The sequence below is a fragment of the Brienomyrus brachyistius genome, chromosome 15, assembly GCF_023856365.1.
Source record: "Brienomyrus brachyistius isolate T26 chromosome 15, BBRACH_0.4, whole genome shotgun sequence".
Classification (NCBI taxonomy): Eukaryota; Metazoa; Chordata; class Actinopteri; order Osteoglossiformes; family Mormyridae; genus Brienomyrus; species Brienomyrus brachyistius.
This window is the reverse complement of record NC_064547.1, coordinates 13,830,075-13,848,465: the sequence shown is the minus strand read 5'-3', so window position 1 is coordinate 13,848,465 and position 18,391 is coordinate 13,830,075. Positions and strand designations below refer to the sequence as shown.

Sequence of the window (18,391 nt, the reverse complement as noted above, 5' to 3'; positions counted from 1 at the left end):
GTCTTAAAGTCATGTGGAAAGTTTGGTATCAGTACAAACTTTCTGTAATTTGCTTGGTTGCTTACTTGTATTTCATATCCATCAAGTAATTTTTTTTTTATCCAAGATTTTTTCTCAGTTTTGACCGTTTATCATTTTTATTTAATTTCCCAAGACGTATAGAGTAGATGCAGAATTTTTCCAGACACAAGCTTCCATGATTAATGTAAACCAGCTGCCTCATTCCCTATATAAACAGCACCTTGTTTAATGATGTCACCGAATAGCAACTGACTTTATATGATGGAACAGACAGCCAGGGAATACCATTTTATTCACGGCTTAGGGGATCAGAGAAATATCACTTTTCACACCAATAATGAATTGTTGAGAGTTGTTAGATATATCAGATTGAAGAAAAAGATCAATATGAAGCAACAGAAAGGACATGTTTATTTGTGTGTTTTTGAACTACAATTCCCATAATGCATCTAGGCATCATCTACAGGCAAGGTAGCGGTTTAGTTCAATAACAGACAAATAAGCTAAGAAATGAATTCATCTGAACTCTGCTTAGCAATAAAAAATATGCAAGTAGGAGTTCATTTACTCAATATAGGGCCTGTTGTTAAACTTCTGTGTACTTTCAGTGTCTTTTTACAGTTGAATTAAATCCCTCGCATTAAAAACTTCTTTCACTGGACAGATAAACTGATCTTAAAGTAACTCTAAAATAAATTTAAACATCAAGCATGAAATATTTTAAAAACAGATATAAAACTAAAAGTATAAAGGCATTACTGTGAAGCTTCATAGAAATGAAAATCGTAATTAAACTTACGATATCTGCAATTTCGTGTTTTTCACTTTGTATACTGCCGCCTTGTGGGAGAATTTGAATACTGCAGCTTGAAAAGAATTAAATGATTTCTTCCCGAAATTGCAATACCTACGTTCGAACACAAGATGGCAGCATAATAATTTTCCCATTTTCATGCTGCCATCTTGTGTTCGAACGTAGGTATTGCAATTTCGGTTTTTTTTCCACTTTTTATACTGCCGCCTTGTGGCCGAATTTGAATACTGCAGCTTGAAAACAATTAAATGATTTATTCCCGAAATTGCAATACCCACTTTTTGCCACGAGATGGCAGCAAGAAAATAGAAAAATAATTTTCCCACGGTCTACTAGCAGCTTTGTGTGGTAATTGTTTGTATTAAAAATACATTGGACCAAGTCAAATTATTTTAATGAAGAAATAACATCTAAAAGCTGCTAGTAGACCGTGGGAAAATAATTTTTAACTTTTCTTGCTGCCATCTCGTGGCCAAAAGTAGGTACTGCAGTTTGAAAACAAATGATTTATTCCCGAATTGCAATACCCACTTTTTGCCACGAGATGGCAGCAAGAAAATAGAAAAATAATTTTCCCACGGTCTACTAGCAGCTTTGTGAGGTAATTGTTTGTATTAAAAATACATTGGACCAAGTCAAATTATTTTAATGAAGAAATAACATCTAAAAGCTGCTAGTAGACCGTGGGAAAATAATTTTTAACTTTTCTTGCTGCCATCTCGTGGCCAAAAGTAGGTACTGCAGTTTGAAAACAAATGATTTATTCCCGAATTGCAATACCCACTTTTGGCCACGAGATGGCAGCAAGAAAAGTTAAAAATAATTTTCCCACGGTCTACTAGCAGCTTTTTGTGGTAATTGTTTGTATTAAAAATACATTGGACCAAGTCAAATTATTTTAATGAAGAAATAACTTCTAAAAGCTGCTAGTAGACCGTGGGAAAATAATTTTTAACTTTTCTTGCTGCCATCTCGTGGCCAAAAGTGGGTATTGCAATTTCGGGAATAAATCATTTGTTTTCAAACTGCAGTACCTACTTTTGGCCACGAGATGGCAGCAAGAAAAGTTAAAAATTATTTTCCCACGGTCTACTAGCAGCTTTTAGATGTTATTTCTTCATTAAAATAATTTGACTTGGTCCAATGTATTTTTAATACAAACAATTACCACACAAAGCTGCTAGTAGACCGTGGGAAAATTATTTTTCTATTTTCTTGCTGCCATCTCGTGGCAAAAAGTGGGTATTGCAATTCGGGAATAAATCATTTGTTTTCAAACTGCAGTACCTACTTTTGGCCACGAGATGGCAGCAAGAAAAGTTAAAAATTATTTTCCCACGGTCTACTAGCAGCTTTTAGATGTTATTTCTTCATTAAAATAATTTGACTTGGTCCAATGTATTTTTAATACAAACAATTACCACACAAAGCTGCTAGTAGACCGTGGGAAAATTATTTTTCTATTTTCTTGCTGCCATCTCGTGGCAAAAAGTGGGTATTGCAATTTCGGGAATAAATCATTTAATTGTTTTCAAGCTGCAGTATTCAAATTCTGCCACAAGGCGGCAGTATAAAAAGTGGAAAAAAACCGAAATTGCAATACCTACGTTCGAACACAAGATGGCAGCATGAAAATGGGAAAATTATTATGCTGCCATCTTGTGTTCGAACGTAGGTATTGCAATTTCGGGAAGAAATCATTTAATTCTTTTCAAGCTGCAGTATTCAAATTCTCCCACAAGGCGGCAGTATACAAAGTGAAAAACACGAAATTGCAGATATCGTAAGTTTAATTACGATTTTCATTTCTATGAAGCTTCACAGTAATGCCTTTATACTTTTAGTTTTATATCTGTTTTTAAAATATTTCATGCTTGATGTTTAAATTTATTTTAGAGTTACTTTAAGATCAGTTTATCTGTCCAGTGAAAGAAGTTTTTAATGCGAGGGATTTAATTCAACTGTAAAAAGACACTGAAAGTACACAGAAGTTTAACAACAGGCCCTATATTGAGTAAATGAACTCCTACTTGCATATTTTTTATTGCTAAGCAGAGTTCAGATGAATTCATTTCTTAGCTTATTTGTCTGTTATTGAACTAAACCGCTACCTTGCCTGTAGATGATGCCTAGATGCATTATGGGAATTGTAGTTCAAAAACACACAAATAAACATGTCCTTTCTGTTGCTTCATATTGATCTTTTTCTTCAATCTGATATATCTAACAACTCTCAACAATTCATTATTGGTGTGAAAAGTGATATTTCTCTGATCCCCTAAGCCGTGAATAAAATGGTATTCCCTGGCTGTCTGTTCCATCATATAAAGTCAGTTGCTATTCGGTGACATCATTAAACAAGGTGCTGTTTATATAGGGAATGAGGCAGCTGGTTTACATTAATCATGGAAGCTTGTGTCTGGAAAAATTCTGCATCTACTCTATACGTCTTGGGAAATTAAGTAAAAATGATAAACGGTCAAAACTGAGAAAAAATCTTGGATAAAAAAAAAAATTACTTGATGGATATGAAATACAAGTAAGCAACCAAGCAAATTACAGAAAGTTTGTACTGATACCAAACTTTCCACATGACTTTAAGACATGTCTGATGAATCAGGCAGCATGATTCCAAAAGAATTTTAACAGTTAAACTTCATTGGCTGCAGGGGACAAGTTAATAATAACAGAATGCTGCGTTTGTGTTTCATGGTAGATATTGTACACTTCACAAGATCCTACGATAGAATAATCATGTTAAAACTGTCATCGACACGACAAGACATCTGTTTCACATCTTGTATATCGCTCACTCACAATTACTGCACACTTAATCTAGACTAGTGTTGCTTGAAAATTGATCATGCAATCGATATTTCACGATAACGCAAAATCTACCTTCCGTCGTCGCCAAATTTTATTCAAATCAATTCAATTCAATTCAATATTATTTATATAGCGCTTTTAACAACAGTCATTGTCACAAAGCAGTTTACATTTAACCAGCCCGAACCCCAGCAACCAAGTCTGAGGCGACAGTGACAAGGAAAAACTCCCTCTAGCAGGAAGAAACCTTGAGAGGAACCTAGACTCGGAAGGGGACTCCATCCTCCTCTGGGCGACCGGGGAGCATGAAACTGCATTTATATTGACATTCATTAGAGTTCATGTAGTTATAAAGTCCCAGTTGGTTTCATGTTGTTATCTGCAGGAGTCCAGGTGCGGGTTCACACGGTGTAGAGTCGGCTCGGTATCAGCTCGGAAAAGAGAAGATGGAGAAGAGTTATTGCCCTACACCTAACCTAACCTCCGGCAGGACTAGAGTAACTATGGCAGCCTGGCTAAAAGAGAGACCTGGAAGGAAGCACAGACATGAGGGTTTCTAGGGGTTTTGGTGTCAAGCCAAACTACCGTCAACAGCCTAAGTGACTGGTGAGAGTGGCAGGACGACAGCACCACTACCCCCTTTCACCTTTAATCTCATATGACCATGAAACTCCAGATCTCCCATTCACATTAGAAAGGGGATTTTACTATCTAAAAGACTGACTAAAGAGGTAAGTCTTAAGCCTTGACTTAAAAGCAGAGATTGTCTCTGAGTTGCAAACACTATAGGAAGTTTATTCCATAACTGTGGAGCTTTATGAGCAAATGCTCTTCCTCCAAAAGTAACGTTCTTTATTCTGGGTATGGATCTAACATTCCAAGAGATAGGATGTCCAAAGAGTCCTCATACGAATCAAGTAAGAAAATGCTAGATTTGGAGCAATGATCTGTGAATAAAGTTTCTCACAAAAGTAGGGAAAAAGCCAAAGGAGATCCATGAACGCTTGACTGCAGTTTATGGTGAGTCTGCCCCATCATCCTACAAAGTAACATTTTGGAGCAAGCAGTTTCAGTGGGGTAGAGAGTCCAGTGCAGATGACCCTCACACTGGACGGCCAGTGGAAACAACTTCCACAGAAATGTGCATGAAAGTTGAGGATTTAATTTTGTTAGACAGATGATTTAAGGTTCCCCGAATAGCTGATGAAATGGGCATCTCAGCAGGTAGAGTTTGGAAAATAGTTCATGAAATGCTGGGCATGTCAAAAGTCAGTGCAAGATGGCCCCCAAAAATGCTGATGCCATGTCTGAAGGCCACAAGGCTCCAGTGCTGTCCCATGAAGACCAAGTAAATTGTTTTCATCATTTGGTGACTGTGGAGATGAGACTTGGGAGAACAGAGATCCTAAGTCCAAAATGGAGTCAATGAAGTGGAAGCACAAGTCATCCCCCACCCCAAAAAAGTTCAAGGCAGAAACATCTGCAGGCAAAGTCATGGCAACTGTCTTCTGGGATATTGAAGGACTTTTGCTTCTGGAGTTCTTGCCACATAAGACAACCATAACTGGGGAGAGTTATGGCAACACAATGATCGCTTTTTGGGAGTCAATCAAGGAAAAAGACAAAGAAAACTCACAGCAGGTGTGCAGCTTCTCCATGACAATGCACCGGATCACATGTCACGTCAATCACAGGCTGCCATCCAAAAATGTGGGGTCCACTAGCAGAACCATCCACCCTACAGTCCTGACCTGGCTCAGCTGTGACATCCTGGTTTGAAGGTCAAACAGAAGATTCTTCTTCAAAGGGGTTAAGGTCATTGCAGGAAAAGTGGATGAAGTGTATGGAGTTAACAGTGGACTATATTGAAAAATAAAACCATAATTTTTTGAAAACTATTTTCTTTCATACTCAGGTAGATAAATTATTGAACGCCCCTTGTGGATTTTGCACAGGTGCTTGAAATTTTGAGGAACAATAATTTGAATGATTGAAATTTAATTCTTCATAAATTGTTGCAACGCCTCCCCCTTTACCATTGAGTCGGGGTTTGTGCTCATAACTGTATTCCGGAGGCGTCGTCTCATTTAAGGCTAAGTATTCAGGTTTTATCCATGTCTCTGTTACAAAGCATGTTTAGGACAAATAAACTAGTGGTGTTCGAACTAGCATGGAAAGAGGCTGTGAGTAGCTATAAAAAGGCTCCGAAATCATTTCATTTAGAATAAATGCCTTAGTAGTTAATGATCTAATATTTAGTAATCCTATTTTTAACTTAGTGGTGCAGGTGGTCTGCATTAGCTGCTCTAATTCAATACAAATTAAATTTGAAAAAAACTCTTTTTGCAGTCTACGTGAACTATTTATGTTTCGGGGCACAGAGACAATGTCAATATTGTGGTATCTACTGTAGGTAACAACTCAAGGCAACTCGCAGGCGGTCGGTTTAGCCTTTCTGCTTGCGGCCAGGCCTTGGCTCCAGTTTGTCAATGGCTGCCTAAACCTGTACCTGCATAAAGGCTAGCTGCTAAGTTCATTGAAATACGAGCAGTACCCTCCCGCGAGGGGTGGATACCGTCCCAGCTCAAAAGACCAGGCTTTCCCTTGAAAGTGGACCAGTTATCTACAAAATCTATGCTAATTTCAAAGCACCAACTTGACAGCCAGCAGTTCAGTGACCAAAGCCTGTTGTAGGTCTCAGCGCCACGTCTAGCTGGGAGGGGGGCAGAGATAATTACTGCCTGGGACATTGTCCTGGCTAATTCACAGACCTCTTTAAGATTACTTTTTGTAACCTCAGACTGTCTGAGCTTGACATCATTGGCGCCGACATAGACAATTATCATGGATTATCTACGTCTATTTCTGGTCAGCCCTGATGTCCGGCGCTCTGGCTCCCGGTAAACAGTTTACCTCGACTGCTGGTGCCGTTATCGGTCTAGCTATTTTCACGTGTCGTAGGATAGAATCGTCCATCACCAGAGCACTTTTAACAGGCGTCTCAGTGGGCGTTTCACTGAGCGGGGAAAACCTTTTCGACACGCTGAGATGGAAAGTGGTGCTCGGGGGTAGCCTTCGCCGAACCTCGTGCTCTCCGACTATGTCACTGAGTCGTCACCCACTCGCCCTGCTGCAAGGGTTCTAATGCCAGAGTTTGGGCCATGCTACCTAAATCTAATGTTGAAGCCCCCAGACTCCCTGACTGTGAACCTGCAGCTAACTGGCTACCTGGCGACTGTGCTAACGTCTGGAGGCGCGACTCTTGCTCTATAACTCTCTCTGTCAGAGCTTCTACTGCCTTACACTTACATCATTGCTGACAGATGAACTAAGGCTAAACATTCTGCACTCGCTACAAAACACAACATCACCATTATGAAGATGAGTTGCTGTAAACCTCGCGCATACGGGCTGAAGGAGCTTAATAAGCTTGAAGATTTTTGGTCGGAAGGTTTGTCGAATCGATCGTCAGTCTCTTCGAATTGGAAATTTGAGTAAAAAAAATTAATATAAATGCAATTTAAATTTTGAAAAGAAAAGTTTGGAACGCCAACCAGCAGACGCTACCGAGGAGCAGGAAGTGACATCACCCAACACCAAAAGTGTGAAATGTGTCCATCTTCAATGACAGGACTTGGGAAACATACTTGAACACGGACTTAAATGGAAATTACACAAAACAGCTGGTAACATCGGGATTTCACACGAGGTTAATGTGGCACACAAGAGGATTGGACGAGCAGGGCATGACAATATATCCATCCATCCATATTCCAAACCTCTTATCCTTCAGGGTTGTGGAGAGTCGGGAGCCTATCCTAGAAGCTATGGGCATGAGGCAGTGAACAACCCTGTGTGTTGGGGGGGGGGGGGCAGCCCATCACAGGGCACACTCACACACCAGTCACTCACACGGGCAATTTAGTAACTCCAATTAGCCTCAGCATGTTTTTGGACTGTGGGGGGAAACCGGAGTACCCGGAGGAAACCCCACGATGACATGGGGAGAACATGCAAACTCCACATACATGTAACCCAGGCGGAGACTCGAACCCGGGTCCCAGAGGTGTGAGGCAACAGTGCTAACCACTGCACCACCATATATATATATATGCACACACACAATACTATATTATTATTATTATTATTATTATTTTATTATTATTATTATTATGATGATGATGATGATGATGTTACTCATATCCTTAGCCCGACATCCACATATCATATGTGTATACAAAGTGTGTTTCAATAAGTTAACATGTGTTTAAAACGTGTGGGAGGGGTATTTTAAGGCTTGAACTATATTACAAAAATGTTTTTTTATATGGTCTTTCTAAATCGCGTATTTTCACCTATCGCTGATGGGCCTGGAACGCATTTTCCGCGATAGGCGGGGGACACCGTAATGAGGATGTTGAACAGCGTAATGCGGTCACGCCTCAGATTTGCGAATCAAAAGTAAGTTGCCCTCATTTTGTGATTGGACGGCTCGTAGGGAAAGGTTAATCTGTAACATGAAATAGTCAGAACCGGAGGGGTCTCTGAATCATCCGGAGTGGGCAGCTTTAGGAGCGTCTGTGTCTGAGGTCATGCAGTCTGTAAGGTACAGTACGTGCGATAAGCAGGACAATCCCGCTTATATGTCAAGTAGGAAGGTCCGTGCTGCGAGAGAAACAACCTACCGCAGTAAAACGGCGACCTAGAAAGGCGCTCGCATTAACTTAAGCATTTTTTCCCGAAGTTTACTTGATTTTGTGTGATTTTATCTATACGATGAAGACTAGTTTTGGTGTTTTGTAAGGTCTTGGCTATATACTAATTGTGCGGTGGTGGCTGATTTACTTGGGTTAATTCTGGATCAGTGAGGAAATAAACACTCCCAGTATTATATGAGCCGCGGACACCAAGTATATTTACTATAACTTATGTTAACTTATAATTAACTTATAATAAAAAATAGTTAATTTCGAGACGTATTGCTTTTTAATTTCTCAGGAATCTGTGCCGTGGTCCCTGGTCCTCCCCTGCTCGGCTTGATGGCAAAACCGTAATTATAACAGGGGCCAATACTGGCATTGGGAAGGAAACTGCGAGGGACCTCGCAAAGAGAGGTACGGATTTCAGTGATACGTAGGTTTGTAACGTTTCTCTTCTCCAAGATCGCTTGCAGTTATCTTTTCTGTGTTTTTCTGTCTATCTCTGTTTTTTTCCACTGACTCCTTGTGAACAACACATTCTGGATGGGGTCCAGTATGTTGAATAGAAACAAGCAGAATGTTCTCATTGTTGAGCCAAATTAAATGGGTAACCCCCCCCCCCCCCCCCCCCCCAGAACACCCCCACCCCATCCGAGATGTTTCTGTTCCGTTAGCCTGTTGTTGAATTATGAAAGCCAAAAAATGACTGTTCTTAGGGTGTATAGTTTAAAATTGACTAAGGAATACTACTCTTTTTGATTGCATAAATATATTGCTAATATCGATTTTAAGCATTATAATTTTTTAAATAAAAATATGCATGCTCCTTGTCATTTATTATATTTCAGGTATTACATTTTTAACCCTGAATCTCTTTATGATAAATATAGAACCCCTTCAGTGTACTTTACACACAAATAGCTCTTGTATCTAAGAGAATAAGCATTAAGTAGCACATAATTGCTTGTCAAATAACTTCAGCACCAAGGTCTGTCTTTCTACTGTACATATATGTAAATGTTTCATTGGAGATCTTTGAGAATTACAGAAAATCTGGGTGAATCTCAATACCAATAATGCAAAGACTGTATTTGTTTTCTTGACAAGACCAGTTTTGTTAACTTGCATCCGAAGAATGAACATGGGGTGAAATGAATCATAGAATTGGTCTCGTTCGGCCAGGATGCAATCGATGTATCCTTCATACTTGGGGCGGTGCAAGACCAGCATCCCAGGATTTTTACTGTACTCTGTGTTCTTAGAATTGGAACTAGTCTTCGGCAATGGAAGATGACGTAAAATTCACCCTCTGTATGACAAACCAATAGTGTCAGATCATAGACCATTTGTACCGTGTCGAATATGGGTTATCACTTCATAAAGCTGCTAAAAAAATTAACTTATTTTTTTTTTTAATTCATTCATTGAGTTTGAGGTAAGTTTGTGTTCTAAGCTGTGATTCATTTCAGTGTGGGAACCCCCGACTGTGTCTTCATGTTGCTGGTGAGTTTGTGACATACTGCCAATCACAGGTGCTCGTATCATCATGGCCTGTCGAGACATGGAGAAAGGAGGGGAAGCTATGGATGAGATTATGCAAGACTCCGGATCTAAAGATATTGTTCTTCGCAAATTGGATCTGTCTGACACCAAGTCTATCAGGGAATTTGCAGAATTAATTAATAAAGGTAAGTCAGCCTTGTTCTTTATCTGTTTCTATAAAAAGGAACACAGATTTGTCTAGACACAAAATACCTTGCTTTTGACTGCAAACGGATAAATCTATGATCTTCAAGATCTTGGCATTCCCTTTCAACAGCATTTATTTTTGTCATTGAGAAATAACTCTTCACCAAGAATCTAGAAGTTTGTGTTTACCTTTTATCTTTCAGAAGAGAAACGGGTCGACATTCTTATCAACAATGCTGGAATTATGATGTGTCCGTATTCCAAGACTGTAGATGGTTTTGAGATGCAGTTTGGTGTTAACCACTTGGGTAAGGTTCATAGAAGTAATACAAAATGACCCCCCACACCCCCATTTGGCTATACATTTGGCTTATTTATTTCAGTATAAGAGGGATTGAAGTGCAGTATCTATTAAATTATGTTCAATATTCTCTTTACATTTGTGCCGAATTAAGAAAAGATTTCTTCAGTATAAAAAATGTCACTGCCTTCAGTTAATCTCAAAGATATTCTTAAATATTTAATAATGCAGAAACCCATGCCAAAGAATGTGCTTTTCTTGGGTTTATTCATTGTAGATTAAGGTAAATATCTCCATGAGTCTTTTAGTTCATTTGATGGGTGATAAACAGTGTAAGGGAATAGGGAAAATGTTAAAGGCTCGTTCAGTGTAAATTCAAAAATCATGTGACTGGCTGGTCCATCCAAATCCTACAGGTCACTTCCTGCTTACCCACCTTCTGATCGATCTGATAAAAAAGTCCGCTCCAGCCAGAATCATCAATGTCTCATCGATGGCTCACACGTGGGGCCCCATCAGACTGGATGACATCAACCATGAGAAGAGCTATAACTCCAAAGAGGCGTACGGACAGAGCAAGCTGGCCAACATCCTCTGTACTCGCCTTCTGGCCAAGAAATTAGAAGGTAAGTACAGATATCGAGAGCCTGTACTGCAAGCGTAATCACAGGAGTAACTCCCTTGTTTCAAAAGGTGGAAAGTGTATTTAATCATGGAAATGACTAACCGTAATTATAAAAATACATTCATGCAAGAGAAACTAGCTTATCAACAGGAAACGTGACTGTTGCACAATGAAGAGTTGAACAGTCATTTTAGATTGTTTTAGATTATATTAGATGAATATCATTGCCAGCTTCATCACTATGGGGCATTGAAAGCCTGCAGAACTTAACAGTTGGATGAGCTGACAGTGTTGCGCTCTTAGGCACTGGTGTGACTACATATGCCCTACATCCTGGAGTGGTGCAGTCGGAACTGTGGAGGCACCTCAGTTCTCCCCTACAGCTGGGCGTGAAGATGACCAAGCTCCTCATGAAGACATCTGTGCAGGGTGCCCAGACCTCCATTTACTGTGCTGTTGCCCCAGAACTAGAGGAAAAAACTGGAGGATACTACAGGTGCAACTATAGATGCCGACTCTTTGTGTTTGTTCTGTGCTTTCAAACACTTGGAAACTTCATTCCAGTGACACAGTGGTGCAGTGGTTGGCACTGTTGTAGCACCCAGGGTTTGAGTCTCTGCCATGGCTCCGTGTGTGTGGAGTTTGCATGTTCTCCCCATGTCACCATGGGGTTCCCTCCAGGTTCTCTAGTTTATCAGCACAGTCCAAAAACGTTGCTAAATTGTCCATATATATGTGAATATATATGTGTGTGCATGGCCTGCAATGGGCTGGCATCTCATCCTGGGTTATTCCCTGCCTTGCACAGCTTCCAGGACAGACTCCAAACCCCTGTGGCCATGGGGGTATAAAAAAAGGTTGGATGCAGGCATGCCACTAGAAATTGCAGGCTCCATAGCTCCAGGAGAGCATACCATTTTGGCCCCACAATTTAGATCAAGCCAATTATGTGTCCCTTCCTTTTTGGGACCCTTAGATGGAAGGAAACTTTGTTCATTTTGCACTTACAGAACGTGCTAGTCTGTGCTCTTCCTCTGCTCTTTAGTGTTAGGGTAGGATCTCTGTTCACCTGATGTTTGGGGATAAATCTGTCCTCTACTGCCATGGAAAAGGGTTCTCTAACCTACCTGTAGAGGATAGACTGATTATACTGATTTAAGTGTCAATAACAGTCAAGTTGAACATGGCAGCATATCCAGGACATCATACTTCATCTCAAAAACTGCATTCACTCATTTTGATGTAAGGTTTAGTTCTTGTGCTGTCGCTCACTTAGTGTCGCACTACTGTATGTGCGTGAGATCTCTACTTTCTAATGTATTTTTCAGGACTGTGCCAACGTTCTTTGCTCTGTTAACAGTGACTGTGCCCCAGCAAGATGCTCGCATGCTGCCAGAGATGATGAAATGGCGCAGAAGCTCTGGGAACTTAGCTGCCAAATGCTTGGAATAACGTGGAACTGAGTGATGGTGACCGTTTCTCTCTACCCTGTTTTTCTATTTGTGACCCAGCTGACAGGTAAAAACTACTAGCTGAAAAAAAATTAATAGTTGAATTCCTTAACGGTAATCCCTTATTAAACTAGTTATAAAAATCTGAGTATATGTGCCATTACGTTGAAGATACCTTTGCAGAATGCGGTTTTCCATAAAAGTTTGGTGTAAAGTGCTCTGGAAGACGTGCTTGCTGTTTGGCCTCTTCATAAGAGGAAACCAATTAAAATAACATGCTGGAAATTTTTAAGTTGATTCTACAATTACATACATAATTGGCCCATTTTAAGATTGATTTGACAGGCTGCATCAGCTCTGCAACTAGTGTTTAGCTCTTCAATGAATCTAAAATCATAACATCTTAAAATTACTTAGCAAGAACTCAGTTGTAATTATTTGATGTTAAAAACTCCATGGTGAATGTGAAACGGTGCCTCCATTCAATGTGAACTTTCCTGTATTTGAAGGGCAGTTGAGAAATAAATATCAATATGTGTGGGATGACAGGACTGGGAAACAAACAGAAACTCTTAACATTTCCCAAGTGTATCTTCTAAAGGTTAACTGTGCGCTCAGTGCTTCGTCCTAATTAGTCATTCAGCCATGTTTGTTGATCTGCATGTCACTAAACAGGCCCCATTGTAGCGGTCACGCTCTACATCGTCCATTGCCATTCTGAGTGGGAAAAACCTTTTTTTCTTTCTTTCTTTCTTTTGTGCTCATGTCCTCATCAGTCAGTGCAGTGTGCATGTTTTATTATTATTATTATTATTATTATTATTATTTTTATATAAGATGCACCACATTTTGAAGAGCGAATTTCCAAAAAACAGTCCATGCATGCCTGTACCTACCACTGAGGACACCGAGGTCAAGTCCTCAGTATTTTTTAAGCAGCTCCAATAACCATGATTCATTACAGGGCACACCTAGGAAGGGCCAACAATTTTGACCTCAGTGTTCTAAAAATCCACCAGATACATTATTCAGAAAATTTCTGTGGACTTGGTGAGTTTTGGATTTTTTTTTTTTTTTTTTTATAAATTCCAGCCTGGCTCTTCCCTGCTTCTCAGTAATGAAGGGCTTCTTAGTTGCTTTATGTGACATCAGCTCTGCGACTAGAAGCCTGATACAAACTGTTCTAGCAGTGCACTTCACACCTGCACTTAATGTTTCCCATTCGGTATGAACGCCACTTGATGTCATCCCCCGATTCATGAGGCACTGCTGGATAAGTTGACTGTCATGTCTGGCATTAGAAAGTTGCTTCTGCCCTTTACCTGGCTGGTTTTTGATCGTTCCCAGTGTCTCCTGCTTCACATTGTTCTTGTGTGCTGCTGTCTTAGAAATTTTGAATCTGGAAGCAACCTGCCGCTCAGTGTAGCCTTCCAGCAGAACCAGGATTTAACAATAAATATTCTAAAAAAACTGCCTACATGCTGCATGAAATTAGCTTTTGTCCATCTGGACATTGAGTTAAATATTTTTGTATAATTTTAAATATATTTAAAATATTAATATACCAAACTTTTACGGAAAGTCGCATTCTGCAGATATTGCTGTAGAATTTTACATGTTCATCCCTATATATTTTTAAAACTAGCACATTTGGGTACCTCAGGTAACTGATAGTTTATGACTGATTAGGATTTTTTCCTAATGGAAAAAATCCATTTATAAATAAAGCAGAAAAGCTTTTCTGTGTACATTACCTTGACATTGGATTATTTTAGTATATTGCTGTCTGTGTCTTCCTCTAGCTGCCTGTCAAAGGTACACATCTTGCACTAGGATATCTTAAGTATTACAATTTTTTCGCAGATGCTTAGATGTGCTAATTATACTGCCAATGAATTAGGCAATTCTAAACGCGACACAAGCAGAATCGCAAATATTTTTGCACAACAATCAATGATTTCCTCATTGGGTGTACAGTGTCAATCAAAAGTTTGGACACACCTGCTGTTACTGGATTTGTCTCTATATTAGCTATGTTACTTGCCTTACAGTGAATGGCCTCGAGGTAATGACCAAATACATACATTGTAAGGACTAGAAGTGGGCAACATCTCAAACTTTAAACTCTTCAGAAGAGCTTGCTTTTGCTTCAGTGACAGCATTGCTGACACTTGGCATTCTTTTAAACAGCTTCTAGATGTAGCCACCTAGAACGCTTCTTCAGTGTTGCTGAAGGAGGTTCCTCAAATGCTGGGCACAAATTGGCAACCTTGCTCTTACTGTTTGATCCAACTCATCTCAAACCAGCTCTATAGGGTTTAGGTGGGGAGATTCTGGTGGCCAGATCATCTGCGGCAGCACTCCATCGACATAACCTCAAGGCGCATTTAGGCTCCTTATCTTCTTGAAAATCAAATGATTTTCAGTAGGTGTATGCAGAACTTTGACTGTTCCTGCACATCAATCTCCAATGCTACAGACCTTTTTCAAAACATTAGACGTGCTAACACGAAAATCAAATGGAAGTGTCACATCAAGTGAATCACTATAAAATGTCGTCAGCAGGTCATGTCTCAAATTGGCATAGCTTTGCAATGAATTAACTACTCGGTGCAAATTTGACACTTAAGCAATCAGCACACACCAAGTCACTTAACATATGGTAGGCAAGGACAGGGAAGAAGACGACATAGTCTAAGGAGAAGACCAAGAAGAAAGGAAGGAAATGAAACAAAGTACAACAGTCATTATATTGGGGTTATTGTTCATAATTTCTTGGTTTCTTAAAATGAGTAACTGTCTTACAGTATTCGATTTGTACTGCATTGCCTTCATTAAAATTATTACAGTAAAGATGTGTGTTTGCAATTGTGCATTTCATCCTTCTGTGTTTGTGCTTAATTCATCATACAGTATAATGTTAAGTAACATATATTGCACTGTAATCAACCACTATGCTAGGCCTCACGGAGTAGTATTGTAAGTGTTTTCACTATAATTATTGACCTACTGCTTGGATGTGACACTGTGTTAGTGCTGTTTGTGTGAGTAATGCAGTTTTGAAGCACGTTTTGATTTACAGTACAAGGTGGGTTTTGCTACTTTTTTGCTACAGGTTTTGCAGGTTGTCTTAACTGTTTTGATTATGTGGGTCCTGTTTTAACCACTGTGCTTAAGCAACTGAGAAAAACAAACTTCTCTAATGCACTCCAGTCTGAAATATTTGTCGGCAAACTGGGTACCTGTACTAAAAATCAGCATGGTAATCAGCATCATTATGCTTCTATGTAGAATATACATGTAATGTACATGCTGTAGGTAACTGCATATCCTACACCATAGCATATGTCATCACTTGATAAATGTATGACACAACCAGGGGTTGCTAAAGATTTTGGGCCCCGTGAAAGGATATCATATTGGGCCCCAAAGGTCAGATCAATCCAGTCATTTTCCAATTTTTTTAAGGACCCTTGGAAACATCTTAACTCCCCCCTCCTTACGGCACCCCTGGGCATAACAGTGCGACTATTTATTAGCAAGACCATTGATTTTCCTTTGTTTTCCTGTTAAAGAGAAAAATTCCCTTAGAACATTTTCAAGTGAACTCAGACATCCTAACTGCAACAATGTCATACTGTGCATGCAATTCCTTCATATATTTCATAACAATGAAGTTGTAAATTAAAAATAAATAAGTTGTAATGGGTGAGTGCCTAAATCTTCTGGGATTGGCTCTGGACTCTCGGAACCATATACAGGGGAAGCAGGTTTGGGAAATGGATGGATGGATGGATGGATGGATGGATGATTCAAAATTAAAATTCAGAATCCACTGAAGCGAACTAAACTGATCTGAGTTCAGGATCGAGGAGCTATGCGGCTTTCCTCAGCCCACTGCTTACGTGTTACAAAAAGGACTTCCGGTGTCAGAGAGTGACGCGCATGCGCACTGTAAGGAAGCGTCATCTTTCCGTTGAAAAGGCGACTTGCTACGTACGTGGCTCTATTATAGGAAAGTTTGCTTACCAAGCTGGTCAGAGTTTTTCCGACGTATTATAAAGAAGCTCATTTATTCACAGAGGTAAGGCACTTTACTTTTTGTATATAAGAATATGTAGTGATGTATCTCTCGGTGTGTTAGCTGATCTGCGGAGCACGCTAATCGGGCGCAGTAAATTTGCCTGTAAATCCCCGTTTGCCAAGTATCGATTGTGGGTTGTAGTCTCAGAACGTGGCAATTGAGATTTAGAACTATTTAAAATTTGGGTTACTTGTAACGAAGCAACTAAAAATATGGATCGATGATTCATAAGGTGAGTACTACAGATCAGGGGATAAGAAACAAACCTTTGGAGGTTGTGTATGTCAGCTGGCTTAGTATAAGTTAAATGCTCACATCAACGACACTAAAATGTCGTTTCTTACAATATACCGTAAATTTAAGCACAATTTCATTTGTTTGCTGGTGGAGGAGGTTGTTGGGCGTGAGGCACAGGAAATTAGACCGAATTAAGTCCTGTGGCCGCTGCTTAAAGTGGATAAGATTTAGTCGTAGTTAGTCATGATCTTCATTTTTAATATTTGATATTTATTCTGATTGACTTTTTTTTCATAGCCGAAGCCTTCGCGATCACCATGGATCAAGTAATGCAGTTTGTAGAACCCAGTCGTCAGTTTGTGAAGGACTCAATAAGACTAGTGAAGAGATGCACGAAACCGGACAGAAAAGGTACGTCTCCTAAATGCGTTAAATACTACCCTGGCCCATACTGACTTGCAGTCTTCCTCATACTCACTGTTTATTAATTTCTTTAGAATTTCAGAAGATCGCCATGGCTACGGCAATTGGGTTTGCCATCATGGGCTTCATTGGCTTCTTTGTCAAGCTGATCCACATTCCCATTAACAACATCATTGTGTAAGTTGGGAACCTCATCCATTTAGTTACTACTGTCTCTTGGTCCAGAGTGTACTTTGATGTCTGATACAGATATTTAAGTTCACTTGCATTGTTTAAATTTGTTTGTAAATGTGGTTTTGTAGCTTATTTCCAGTGGTGTGTGTGTACACTGTTTGCATTTTAGGTTCTCCATTTTTTTCCTATAATACTATGCATATATGGTCACTGCTTCTTTAATTTTGCCTCCCTGGTTTCATGGCAGATCCTTCATGGGGCGGTTTGCTCAGAGGCCCTGACAGTACCCTCAATGGGCAGATAAAGCTGTAATGTGAAAAGGGACTTAATTATGGGACAAAATAAGCAATTTCCAGTAGTTGTAAGGCCTAGCAAGTTAAAGTTGAGAGTGATAAAGCTTTTTGTGCAACACCGGTTTCCTAGCTTTAAAGTTTATTTTCCCCGAAGAATATTGGTGTATCACACTGTGTGACTTGTAACAGTGTAAGTTGTCTGGCCGGTGTTATTTAATGGCATTTCCTTAATCTGCCAATTTGGGCAGATAGAAATGCCTGCTGTGAACTTGTTGGCTTATATAAAGTAGCTTCCAGTATGTGCCAGCACTGTTTAAATGAGTTTTTTTTCTTCCCCCCATCTTCCAGGGGTGGCTGAGGAATCGAAGTGACTGCAAGAAGCTGAATCTCCACATTAAAGCTGGACAGCTGGGATAGGCTGGGGTTTAGTCATCGCTTGTATATGTGTACTTGGCTGTGTAAATAAACGAATTGAAACATTTTGCTTTTTAGCACTATATCCTATGTGCTTACTTTTCAATCACAATTAGATGTGATTGCCTACAGCAGAGGTAGGCAGTCTAATCCGGAAAGGGTCACTGTGTATGTGGGTTTCTGCTGCAGCTCCCTATTTAGATTACTCATTAGAGGGCCGATTTGCTGAAGAGTCCTCACACCTGGGATTGAACAGCTGACCTAAGGGTTACCCCAAAAGCCTGCATACATGCCGGCCCTTAACGGATAAGGGAGCCCCTCTGGTTTGCAGTGTTGAAA

At 39.8% G+C, this 18,391-nt stretch overlaps 2 protein-coding genes across 2 annotated transcripts; both read left to right on the top strand.

The window, feature by feature from the left end:
* The first annotated feature begins 8,129 nt into the window (after positions 1-8,129).
* zgc:112332 (uncharacterized protein LOC553712 homolog) lies at positions 8,130-15,294 on the top strand. The gene is made up of 7 exons (XM_048977170.1): positions 8,130-8,267; positions 8,660-8,775; positions 9,894-10,049; positions 10,254-10,358; positions 10,768-10,977; positions 11,280-11,472; positions 12,337-15,294. The coding sequence occupies exons 1-7, from the start codon at positions 8,254-8,256 to the stop codon at positions 12,437-12,439; spliced, it is 897 nt and encodes a 298-aa protein (XP_048833127.1). The 5' UTR covers positions 8,130-8,253; the 3' UTR covers positions 12,440-15,294.
* A 1,065-nt stretch (positions 15,295-16,359) lies between these two features.
* On the top strand, positions 16,360-18,129 carry sec61g (SEC61 translocon subunit gamma). The gene is made up of 4 exons (XM_048977180.1): positions 16,360-16,511; positions 17,046-17,159; positions 17,246-17,348; positions 17,987-18,129. Exons 2-4 carry the CDS (start codon positions 17,066-17,068, stop codon positions 17,994-17,996), a joined length of 207 nt encoding a protein of 68 aa, XP_048833137.1. The 5' UTR covers positions 16,360-16,511; positions 17,046-17,065; the 3' UTR covers positions 17,997-18,129.
* The last annotated feature ends 262 nt before the right edge of the window (positions 18,130-18,391 follow it).

Bases quoted from the DNA above. Each gene is read 5' to 3' on its own strand.
- zgc:112332 (XM_048977170.1), top strand. The intron at 8,776-9,893 runs GTACGGATTTCA...TGCCAATCACAG, and splicing joins GAGGGACCTCGCAAAGAGAG to GTGCTCGTATCATCATGGCC. The intron at 11,473-12,336 runs GTGCAACTATAG...CTCTGTTAACAG, and splicing joins AAAACTGGAGGATACTACAG to TGACTGTGCCCCAGCAAGAT.
- sec61g (XM_048977180.1), top strand. From the start codon at position 17,066: ATGGATCAAGTAATGCAGTTTGTAGAACCCAGTCGTCAGTTTGTGAAG. The intron at 17,160-17,245 runs GTACGTCTCCTA...TAATTTCTTTAG, and splicing joins CACGAAACCGGACAGAAAAG to AATTTCAGAAGATCGCCATG.